Source organism: Sander lucioperca, chromosome 12, assembly GCF_008315115.2.
Source record: "Sander lucioperca isolate FBNREF2018 chromosome 12, SLUC_FBN_1.2, whole genome shotgun sequence".
Taxonomy (NCBI): domain Eukaryota; kingdom Metazoa; phylum Chordata; class Actinopteri; order Perciformes; family Percidae; genus Sander; species Sander lucioperca.
This window is the reverse complement of record NC_050184.1, coordinates 22,097,592-22,109,853: the sequence shown is the minus strand read 5'-3', so window position 1 is coordinate 22,109,853 and position 12,262 is coordinate 22,097,592. Positions and strand designations below refer to the sequence as shown.

At 48.2% G+C, this 12,262-nt stretch overlaps 1 protein-coding gene and 1 long non-coding RNA gene across 3 annotated transcripts in view; one reads left to right on the top strand and one right to left on the bottom strand.

Moving 5' to 3' along the window:
• Positions 1–9,103, bottom strand: part of LOC118496367 — a 16,642-nt gene extending 7,539 nt beyond the window's left edge. The window contains exons 1-2 of the long non-coding RNA XR_004898932.1: positions 8,986–9,103; positions 6,848–6,852 (exon numbers count right to left, since the gene is read on the bottom strand). This is a non-coding gene — a long non-coding RNA (uncharacterized LOC118496367). The remainder of the gene's footprint in view (positions 1–6,847; positions 6,853–8,985) is intronic.
• On the top strand, positions 7–10,323 carry edem2 (ER degradation enhancer, mannosidase alpha-like 2). Of its 2 annotated transcripts, XM_036007858.1 has the most exons (7): positions 7–285; positions 663–804; positions 1,042–1,166; positions 1,860–2,004; positions 7,801–7,922; positions 8,687–8,993; positions 9,054–10,323. In XM_036007858.1, exons 1-7 carry the CDS (start codon positions 94–96, stop codon positions 9,521–9,523), a joined length of 1,503 nt encoding a protein of 500 aa, XP_035863751.1. In that variant the 5' UTR covers positions 7–93; the 3' UTR covers positions 9,524–10,323. The 2 variants fall into 2 exon arrangements, with proteins under 2 accessions (XP_035863751.1, XP_035863750.1); XM_036007857.1 differs by having other exon boundaries at positions 8,687–10,323.
• The last annotated feature ends 1,939 nt before the right edge of the window (positions 10,324–12,262 follow it).

Genomic DNA, 12,262 nt, shown 5'->3' with positions numbered 1-12,262 from the left:
GTTCCAGCTGTAATAAACTAACGTTGTGTGAATGTTCCAGCTGTAATAAACTAACGTTGTGTGAATGTTCCAGCGTTCCAGACTCCCAGCGGCATGCCGTACGGCACGGTGAACCTGCTGAGCGGCGTCAGTCCCACAGAGACGCCCGTCACGTGCACGGCCGGCGTGGGAACCTTCATCCTGGAGTTCGCCACGCTGAGTCGCCTGACGGGAGATGCCACGTTTGAGAAGGCCGCCCGCCAGGCCCTGCGAGCCCTGTGGAAGACCAGATCTGACATCGGGCTGGTAACTGTCTGCTTTTAGTTCAGTAACCATGGAAACCTGGTTGGATTAAAAACACAAAGACAGAAGAAAGTGGCTCTAAACGAATGTTCCAAACTAATTCAGTGACCGGCACGTCTCTAACGTCTGTCTCTGTGTCTGTCTCTGTGTCTGTCTCTGTGTCTCTGTCTTTGTGTCTTTGTGTCTCTGTGTCTCTGTGTCTCTGTGTCTGTGTCTGTCTCTCTGTGTCTCTGTATCTGTCTCTCTGTGTCTCTGTCTGTCTCTGTGTCTCTGTATCTGTCTCTCTGTGTCTCTGTCTGTCTCTGTGTCTCTGTCTGTCTCTGTGTCTCTGTCTCTGTGTCTTTGTGTTTGTATCTCTGTCTCTGTGTCTCTGTGTGCAGGTGGGGAACCACATTAACATCCTGTCTCTGAAGTGGGTTGCCCAGGACGCTGGTATCGGAGCGGGGGTAGACTCGTACTTTGAGTACCTGGTGAAAGGAGCCATCATGCTGCAGGACGAAGAGCTGCTCAACATGTTCCTGGGTAGAGAATGACATTAATAAGTTCTGCCTTTCGTCCTGTGACCATGTTTGGCTGTAACCTTAGCAGAGAGGCAGCCACAGAGTACACAAATACTCTACTTAAGTCAAAGTACTATTACTTTGATGAACTTTTACTTAAGTACAAGTAAAGTTACCCGAATATAAATCTACTCAAGTAAAAGTAAAACAAATATTGACCAAAATACCTGGGATGATGAAGTGTGATGTGTTTCCTCAGAGTATGACCGAGCCATCCAGAACTACACCCGCTTTGACGACTGGTACCTCTGGGTCCAGATGCACAGAGGAACCGTCTCCATGCCGGTGTTCCAGTCGCTGGAGGCCTTCTGGCCCGGCCTGCAGGTACACACAGTACACAGGGTACACAGTACACACGCTACACACGGTACATGGTACACACATGGTACCCATGGTACACACGGTACACACAGTACACATGGTACTCAGTGTAGCTTCTAAATGATGTATGTAAGTGGGAGCTGATATTTGACTGTGTATAATATGAAGTGTGTATATGTACAGTAAGTGGGAGCTGATATTTGACTGTGTATAATATGAAGTGTGTATATGTACAGTAAGTGGGAGCTGATATTTGACTGTGTATAATATGAAGTGTGTGTATGTACAGTAAGTGGGAGCTGATATTTGACTGTGTATAATATGAAGTATGTGTATGTACAGTAAGTGGGAGCTGATATTTGACTGTGTATAATATGAAGTATGTGTATGTACAGTAAGTGGGAGCTGATATTTGACTGTGTATAATATGAAGTGTGTATATGTACAGTAAGTGGGAGCTGATATTTGACTGTGTATAATATGAAGTGTGTATATGTACAGTAAGTGGGAGCTGATATTTGACTGTGTATAATATGAAGTGTGTATATGTACAGTAAGTGGGAGCTGATATTTGACTGTGTATAATATGAAGTGTGTGTATGTACAGTAAGTGGGAGCTGATATTTGACTGTGTATAATATGAAGTGTGTGTATGTACAGTAAGTGGGAGCTGATATTTGACTGTGTGTGTTTCAGTCTCTCCTGGGGAACCTGGACAGCGCCGTGAGAACTTTCCAGAACTATTACTCGGTGTGGAGGCAGTTTGGAGGTCTGCCGGAGTTTTACAGCATCCCTCAGGGTTACACCGTGGACAAGAGAGAGGGGTACCCTCTGAGACCAGGTCTGACCCCCCCTGCTGACACTCACAGTCAAATATCAACAGAGAGAGGGAGAGAGAGAGAGAGAGAGAGAGAGAGAGGGGTACCCGCTGAGACCAGGTGAGAGAGAGAGAGAGAGAGAGAGAGAGAGAGAGGTAGGGAGGGAGGTACTAGGTAGGGAGGGAAGAGAGAGAGAGAGAGAGAGAGAGAGAGAGAGAGAGGTAGGGAGGGAGGTACTAGGTAGGGAGGGAAGAGAGAGAGAGAGAGAGAGAGAGAGAGAGAGAGAGGTAGGGAGGGAGGTACTAGGTAGGGAGGGAAGAGAGAGAGAGGGAGAGAGAGAGAGAGAGAGAGAGAGAGAGAGGTAGGGAGGGAGGTACTAGGTAGGGAGGGAAGAGAGAGAGAGAGAGAGAGAGAGAGAGAGAGGTAGGGAGGGAGGTACTAGGTAGGGAGGGAAGAGAGAGAGAGAGGGAGGGAGGGAGTGAGGTACTAGGTAGGGAAGAGAGAGAGAGGGAGCGGGAGAGAGAGGTAGGGAGGGAGGTACTAGGTAGGAAGGGAAGAGAGAGAAAGAGAGGGAGAGAGAGACGGAGAGAGAGAGGTAGGGAGGGAAGAGAGAGAGAGAGGGAGGGAGGTACTAGGTAGGGAGTTACACCGTGGACAAGAGAGAGGGGTACCCGCTGAGACCAGGTCTGACCCCCCCCCCTGACACTCACAGTCAGATATCAACAGAGAGAGGGAGAGGGGGGGGGGGGGGAGAGAGAGGTAGGGAGGGAGGGAGGGAGTGAGGTACTAGGTAGGGAGGGGAGGGAAGAGAGAGAGAGAGAGAGAGAGAGAGAGAGAGAGAGAGAGAGAGAGAGAGAGAGAGAGAGAGGGAGGGAGGGAGGTACTAGGTAGGGAGGGAGGAGAGAGAGAGAGAGAGAGAGAGAGAGAGAGAGAGAGAGAGAGAGAGGGAGGGAGGTAGTACGTCCCCTTGGCAACGTTCATTTAAAACATACAAACAGCAGCTTTCCAGTGTCTAGATGATTTCTGTGTGATTATTCCTCTAGAGATGATTTCTGTGTGATTATTCCTCTAGAGATGATTTCTGTGTGATTATTCCTCTAGAGATGATTTCTGTGCAATGAAATTACATTCACATTTTAGATTTTAAAAAGTACAATATGGAGAGCCATTTAGCACAGACCTTTAAAGAAAGAGATGTGACCCTGTAATTACAGCTTCCATGTCACCCAACAGATGTAACTACAGCCTGTATGTCTGCCAGCTAACATGAACAGCTAATGGTAAAATTAAATCTATTAATGATTCCATGGTAAACCAGAGTTATTGCATAAGTTATGTTTTCCAGCTTCTTGTCATGTATTGTGCATGCTACCTTATATTTACCAGTTGTTATTTTAAATTAATAAAATTAAGATATGTCATGCATGGGATTGGTACCATAGGGTTTAACCAAAATCTAAATGTAGCTATCAGCAACTTGGTTTGCATTAAGCTAGCCGTAAACCCCACTTTAGTGGTGGTATTTTTTTTTTTTAAATTACCATCACCTTATCGTGGTGGAGAGGTTTGTGTGTCCCTATGAACCTGAGGGCTGTGTTGTCTGGAGCTTTGTGCTCCTGGTAGGGTCTCCCAAGGCAAAGTGGTCTCAGGGGAGGGGCCAGACAAAGAATGGTTCAAAGACCCTATGATTCAACGAGGAAGAGATGGAGTGATCCTGCCCGGAGGAAGCCCAGAGCCCCCGTCTGGAGCCAGGCCCAGATGGAGGGCTCGTCAGCGAGCGCCTGGTGGCCGGGTTTGCCACGGAGCCCGGCTGGGCACAGCCCAAAAAGCTACGTGGCACCTCCCTCTCCATCCCATGGGCCCACCACCTGTGGGAGGAACCGCTGGGGTCGGGTGCGCTGCCACATGGGTGGCAGTGAAGGTCAGGGGCCTCGACGGATCAGACCCGGGCAGCAGACGCTGGCTCTGGGGACGTGGACGTCTCCTCTCTGTGGAGGACGGAGCCTGAACTTGTGCAGGAGGTGGTGGGCTACCAGTTGGATCTGGTGAGGCTTACCTCTACGCACAGTCTCGGTTCTGGAACCATACTCCTGGATAGGGGTTGGACTCTTTTCTTCTCCGGAGTTGCCCAGGGTGTGAGGCGCCGGGCGGGTGTGGGGATACTCACAAGCCCCCGGCTGAGCGCCGCTACGTTGGAGTTTATCCCGGTGGACGAGAGGGTCGCTTCCCTATTCCTGTGGGTTGTGGGGGGGAAAACTCTGACTGTTGTTTGTGCATATGCACCAAACAAAAGTTTGGAGTATTCGGCCTTCTTGGAGACCTTGAATGGAGTCCTGTATGGGGCTCCAGTGGGGGACTCCATAGTTCTGCTGGGGGACTTCAACGCGCACGTGGGCAATGATGGAGACACATGGAGAGGCGTGATTGGGAGGAACGGCCTCCCTGATCTAAACCTGTTTGTTGTTGGACTTCTGTGCTAGTCATGGATTGTCTATAACAAACACCATGTTCGAACATAGGGATGCTCATAAGTGTACTTGGTACCAGAGCACCCTAGGCCAAAGGTCAATGATCGATTTCATAATCGTTTCATCTGATCTGAGGCCGTATGTTTTGGACACTCGGGTGAAGAGAGGGGCGGAGCTGTCAACCGATCTGGTGGTGAGTTGGGTCAGGGGGTGGGGGAAGACTCTGGACAGACCTGGTAAGCCCAAACGGGTAGTGCGGGTAAATTGGGAACGTCTGGAGGAGGCCCCTGTCCGACAGACTTTCAACTCACACCTCCGGCGGAGCTTTTTGTGCATCCCTGTGGAGGCTGGGGGCATTGAACCCGAGTGGACAATGTTCAAAGTTTCCATTGCTGAAGCTGCGGCGAGGAGCTGTGGTCTCAGGGTCTTAGCTAGGGCTGCACGATTATGGCCAAAATGATAATCACGATTATTTTGATCAATATATTGATCATGTTTAATTATCACGATTATTTGTTGATTTTAACCAAAACAAATTGTACATAGGCTAATTATAACGGCTTTCACATCCATATTGTGCTACATTCCTCCTTCCTTTCAGCTTTTGTGCGACCGCTTTCCAGACATGCACGTTTGCCGTGAAAAGATACACGCAACGCAATTTTCTGTTCACGTTAACGGCGCATGTTAAAATCCAGTGCCAATAGGGCACCGGTGCCCGGTATCTACCGGACAAAATAGCAACGCGGATTACGGTGCCACTTAAATGTCTGCGTTGCTCTGATGCTCCAAAACAGACGTTAGAGGCACCAGAAACATCGCTGCACGTCACGCTAGTAAACACTAATAACACATTACACAGCAGGTAACGTTTACCATCTACCATTAGCTACAGTAGTAACTGGATTAAACACGGCTAAAATGCTGACAGCTAAACGGTGTAGTGTGACTGTATTTCACTGTAGAGGATTCCAACAGCGGGACGTACAACAGTCTGCCGCTAAAGCTATGAGCTAAAAGACTCAAACTAGCTCTGGTCACTGCTGTTGTCTGAAAAACAACACAGACGGGACAAAATGTTGCGTTTGTAAACTAGTAAACCTTGTGACGACTGACCGAATGCTATCTGTTGTGGAATTTTCCTCACGTTACTCTGTCCTTTGTGATTGTCAACTGTGACAATCTAAACTAAGCTGCGCTGTGCAGGGAACAACTCTGATTGATTGGCTCATGGAGGCACGTGATCAGAGAGTGGTTTACGGAGCTTTGAAAAGAAAAAAAACTTTGACAGAGTGTTCTATGAACGGAATGAAGCATTTTAAATATCGCTCGATCACATGAATTTGATCGTGGGAAGCCAAAATCATGATCGTGATTAAAATTCGATTAATTGTGCAGCCCTTGTCTTAGGTGCCTCAAGGGGCGGTAACCCACAAACACCGTGGTGGACACCGGTGGTCAGAGAAGCTGTCCGACTGAAGGAGTCTTTCCAGGATATGTATGTAAGCAGCAGGTGTGGGAGAAGTTTGGAGAAGACATGGAGAAGGACTTTTGGTCGGCACCAAGGTGCTTCTGGAAAACCGTTCGCCACCTCAGGAGGGGGAAGTGGGGAACCATCCAAGCTGTGTACAGTAAGGATGGGACGCTGTTGACCTCAACTGAGGAGGTAATAGGGCGGTGGAAGGAGCACTTTGAGGAACTCCTAAATCCAGCTAATACGTCCTCTATGGTAGAGGCAGAGCTGGAGGATGATGGGGGATTGTCGTCAATTTCCCTGGTGGAAGTTGCTGAGGTAGTTAAACAACTCCACAGTGGCAAAGCCCCAGGGATTGATGAGATCCGTCCAGAAATGCTTAAAGCTCTGGGTGTGGAGGGGTTGTCTTGGTTGACACGCCTCTTCAACATTGCGTGGAAGTCTGGGACGGTGCCTAAGGAGTGGCAGACCGGGGTGGTGGTTTCCCTTTTCAGAAAGGGGGATCAGAGGGTGTGTGCCAATTATAGGGGTATCACACTTCTCAGCCTCCCCGGTAAAGTCTACTCCAAGGTGCTGGAAAGGAAGGTTCGGTCGATAGTCGAACCTCAGGTTGAAGAGGAACAATGCGGATTCCGTCCTGGTTGTGGAACAACAGACCAGATCTTTACTCTCGCAAGGATCCTGGAGGGAGCCTGGGAGTATGCCCAACCGGTCTACATGTGTTTTGTGGATCTGGAGAAGGCGTATGACTGGGTCCCCCGGGAGATACTGTGGGAGGTGCTGCGGGAGTATGGGGTGAGGGGTCCCTTCTCAGGGCCATCCAATCTCTGTACGACCAAAGCGAGAGCTGTGTCCGGGTTCTCGGCAGTAAGTCGGACTTGTTTCAGGTGAGAGTTGGCCTCCGCCAGGGCTGCACTTTGTCACCAATCCTGTTTGTAGTATTTATGGACAGGATATCGAGGCGTAGTCGGGGTGGAGAGGGGTTGCAGTTTGGTGAGCTGGGGATCTCATCGCTGCTTTTTGCGGATGATGTGGTCCTGATGGCATCATCGGCCTGTGACCTTCAGCACTCACTGGATCGGTTCGCAGCCGAGTGTGAAGCGGCTGGGATGAGGATCAGCACCTCTAAATCGGAGGCCATGGTTCTCAGCAGGAAACCGATGGAGTGCCTTCTCCAGGTAGGGAATGAGTCCTCACCCCAAGTGAAGGAGTTCAAGTACCTTGGGGTCTTGTTTGCGAGTGAGGGGACAATGGAGCGGGAGATTGGTCGGAGAATCGGCGCAGCGGGTGCGGTATTACATTCAATTTATCGCAACGTAGTGACGAAAAGAGAGCTGAGCCAGAAGGCAAAGCTCTCGATCTACCGGTCAGTTTTCGTTCCTACTCTCACCTATGGTCAGGAAGGCTGGGTCATGACCGAAAAAATGAGATCCAGGGTACAAGCGGCCGAAATGGGTTTCCTCAGGAGGGTGGCTGGCGTCTCCCTTAGAGATAGGGTGAGAAGCTCAGTCATCCGTGAGGAGCTCGGAGTAGAGCCGCTGCTCCTGCGCTGAAAGGAGCCAGTTGAGGTGGTTCGGGCATCTGGTAAGGATGCCTCCTGGCCGCCTCCCTAGGGGGGTGTTCCAGGCACCTCCAGCTGGGAGGAGGCCTCGGGTAAGACCCAGGACTAGGTGGAGGCACGTCCAGCTGGGAGGTGTTCCCTAGGGAGGCGACCCGACCCCGGATAAGCGGACAAAGATGGATGGATGGTTAATTTTTTACCATCGCTTTGGCGCCCCCCCCCCTATGCGCCACTGTTTCTGTGTGATTATTCCTCCAGAGATGATTTCTGTGTGATTATTCCTCCAGAGATGATTTCTGTGTGATTATTCCTCCAGAGTTGATCGAGAGTGCGATGTACCTGTTCAGGGCGACGGGCGACCACACCTACCTGCAGCTGGGCCTCGACGCTCTGGAGTCCATCGAGAAGATCACCCGGACGCCCTGCGGATACGCCAGCGTAAGACCCGTCTGTCTGAGCCTGAAACACATGGGTCAGAGACAGAGACAGAGACTTTAGTCTGAAACTTGTTTGTATGGTGGTAAATATAAGAACATGCCACGCTGCTGTTAAATACACAACAGCTCTGTTTAGAAAACTGTGATAAATTTCCAACAATTCCTGCAAATTGTCCAAAAACAATCAAAGATATTCAGTTTACAATAATAAAAGCAGACTCGTTTTGGCATTTATTAGATTAGATTAGATTCAACTTTATTGTCATTGCACATGTAAGGACAGCCAGTACAACGAAATGCAGTTAACATCTAACCAGTAGTGCAATCATTAAAAAGTGCTTTTTCTTCATAGCAGTGCTTAAAAAACACATAAAACACAGAATGCAGTATGATCATGTTAGACAAGGCTCCAGGTAACTTTATTGTTCCCGAGGGACAAACTGTTGTACAGCCAGCAGACAGACATAAGGACAAGACACACAACAATACAGCAAAACATGAAATACCCACAGTATCTAAAACACAATAGTAAATAAATAAATACATTTAAAACAGTCCATTATTAAAGTGTATTAGCAAATAAAGTGCATAGAGTTCTGAGAAATCAGACAGTCCATAGTCCATATAATATAATATAGAATATAATATACATATAACAGTTGTAAAGGATCTGAATACTTCTTCCAGCGCTGTGTATTCCAGTGTAGTTTCACTAGAGCCTTTTATTTTGGTATTTCCCTAAAGTTTGAGTTTGTGTGTCTGCAGGTGAAAGATGTGCGAGATCACGCGCTGGACAACCGGATGGAGTCCTTCTTCCTGGCTGAAACCATCAAGTACCTGTACCTGCTCTTTGACCCCGCCCACTTCCTGCACGGTGGGGGGGCAGAGGGCGACGGGTCGTGGGAGGCGGGCGGCGAGGACGGCCAGTGTGTTTTAGGGGCGGGGGGGTTCATCTTCAACACGGAGGCTCACCCTCTGGACCCGGCCGCGCTGCACTGCTGCAGCCAGCACGCCGCCGAGCGCCGCGCGCTCGCAGACATCCTGCTGCACCACACGCAGGAAACACAGACACATGGACCGCCCCCTGGCCAATCACAGACACAGGACCCGCCTCCTGACAAATCACAGACACAGGGCCCGCCCCCCGGCCAATCACAGACACAGGACCCGCCCCCTGGCCTATCGCAGCCACAGGGCCCTTCCCCCGGCCAATCACAGACACAGGACCCGCCCCCTGGCCTATCGCAGCCACAGGGCCCTTCCCCCGGCCAATCGCAGGCACAGGGCCCGTCCCCTGGCCAATCACAGACACAGGACCTGCCCCCTGGCCAATCACAGACACAGGACCCACCCCCCAGCCTATCGCAGCCACAGGGCCCGACCCCCGGCCAATCGCAGACACAGGACCTGCCCCCTGGCCAATCACAGACACAGGACCCACCCCCCAGCCAGTCGCAGACACAGGGCCCGCCCCCCAGCCAATCAGAAAGCATTGCTCTGAAGCCCGGCGAGAAGAAGACGGCGCCGGCACTGTCCTGTCCCGTTCAGCCGTTCAGCGCTCGGTTCGCCGTTCTCGGACAAGTTTTCACGGACAACACGTGACGCTGCTGCGGTTCCAGACCAGTTTACAGACGAGAAGCAGAAACTAAAACGGGATCTGCACCTTGTTGTTTCTTTAGTTTTCAGCAGAATCTGCAGAATTTAGAGTGTTTTTGAGCTCAGGGTGGAGACGTTTTAACATTAAAAAAATCTGTGTCGCTGACTCAGCGCTGAACTCTCCAGCTGACGGTCAGCTGATCGTCAGCTGGTCAGGTGATCAGCTTTCTCACCTTTCTTTTTACAACATGTCAACTTTTGACATTTTTTCCCGCTTTCGGCGCTTTCAATATTTTTTTTTTTACATTTTTGGCCTTTTTTATCAATGCTTTCTTTTCTGCTTTTGACAGTTTATTTGTCTCCAGGCCAGGAAACTTTGCGGTTTGGGAAAGCTTTCAGGGAACAAACTGAACTTGTGACGAGTTCTGAGGATCTGATGTCTGAGTGAAGAGCTGCAGCTGTGACGGATATTTATCAATTTAAACGTTGATTAATTTTACCGTCCTGGGACGTACGGCGCAGAGAGCTACAGACAGCTTTAACACTCGCCACGCGCCAAATACACGAACATTTACTACTAAAGAGAGGAAGTTTGTGTCACTTTTTTTCAACATTTTTGTTGCTTTTTTCAGCGTTTGAGATGTTGCTGCGTGTGTTAAATGAGCAGACTGTAATTAGTCGGATTAGAAGGATTTAATGATTGAAATCAGATTATTTTATCACCAATTTATCTATTTAATTTAACTATTTTTTCCTAAAGATTTTGCTCTGATTTCCTCTTTCAGTTGCATTCAACAAAATAAAAAGGAACATGTATGTTACTAAAGAACACGCAGTTTAAAACCTATGTTTGTGTATGTGGATGTTTCTCATTTTACCGCCAACATGAAGGATTCTGGGTAAAGTCAGTGACGGTTTAGTAGAGAGGATCTTTGGGACAAACCATCATGATGTGAATGTTTAATGTTGTGTAATATTTGGGGGGGGGGGGATCCTGCAGAAAGTTCTGGGGGATTTAAGGTATAAAAGATTTAAAAAAACAAACATATTTCAAAGTGATAATTTGCCTTTTTTTTAATATGTTTTTGCATATTTTTTCACGTGAAAGACTAAAAAGTTTTCCCTCCTTAAAGATGAATAAAATGACCAAAACAAAAACACAGTTTCCTGCTTAAATCCTTTTTCGATGTGGAATAAGAGATTACTACTAAACATAATGTGCAGAATCATCGTTTTTCTCCGTTACTCTGTTTGTGTGATTATTAGGAGCTGTAGAAGTTAAAGTTGCTCTGTGCTCATTACAAAAGACCTGTTAGTCATTGAGGAAGTGGTTAAAAGTACTCTGGGTGAACTCTGAATGCACCGAAGGTAAAGATTAAGTCTTTAAATACAGACTAAGCCTTATATGGTAGAAAGAAACATTATGAACCAGACAATTGGTAGAAAAACAGGAAATGTGTATAAGAAAAAGGAAGCTGTGCAACACATGCGGCCCCAACCCTGGCGGAGATGACAGTCTGCCTAGAGACAAGAAGCCCTGTGAAGAGAGAAAGAAGACACAGGGAAAGCTGAGATCGAGGCTCACTTCGGACGAGATCTTGGTGGACCGGGCTCTGACTTGATGTCTGTTGCCAGGGAAACTTAGACTCTGTTTGTGAACCCACAACTGTGTTGTAACTCTTATGCTGGACTCAGTAAACATTAACCTGACCCACATCCAGATGTTGGGTCTGGGTCTGACCCACATCCAGATGTTGGGTCTGGGAACTCCCCATTGGCTGGGCTCAATCTGAGGGGCGGGATAAATGGTTGTCTTTCAAATTCCCTCTGCACACAATAGGATAGCTCTCCAACCAATAGTTGGCTAGTTGATAAATTCAACTTTAAAGTGCCCATATTATGAAAAAATCACTTTTTCTGGGATTTGGGGTGTTATGTTGTGTCTCTGGTGCTTCCACACACATACAAACTTTGAAAAAAATCCATCCATGCTGTTTAGAGTGAGATACGGTTTCTGAATGTGTCCTGCCTTCAGTCTCTGGGTGAGCTGGTCAAAATCGACACGGCTTGTGACGTCACAAGCCGAAACGAGCAGGCTAACCGCAACCATTAGCTCGTAGCGTTAGCATGCTAACGCTATGGCTAACGCTAGCATGCTAACGCTAGCATGCTAACGCTAGCATGCTACCTCATTCTCAATAGCAAAGCACTGCTACAACACACACAAGTTCACCATAATCTCCAAAAGAACTACTTCCATGTGCGCCCTCATTTAGAAGTCTCCCAGCTAATCCTGCCTTGTAACTGACCAAAGTTGTAGAAACAGCCTTTCTTTTACTGTCTATGGAGCTAGCTAGCTGACATGATCTACATCTGAGCTACTGGGCATGTGCAGTGCAATCAAAGATAGTACAGAAGAAGAAGAAGAAAAGAGGTCTCATTCTGTAGCTAAAACAGAGACCAGCTGAAAAGAGGATCTGCAGCAGTGAGAGAGAGCGGTGCAGTACAACAACAATATGGTGTTTTTTGAAAATTAAACCATGTAAACCTATTCTGGTACAACCTTAAAATACAATTATGAACCTGAAAATGAGCATAATATGGCTGCTTTAAACTCTGAACACATCATCTTTTTTTAAGAATGACTTCAGAGTCGTTCTTTGTTCTTTTCTCAAAGAAAAGCTGAACTCCAAGTCTTCCAGAGTCGTGGCCAAAGACCGCTGTTCCCAGCAGCCATAAGCCCCG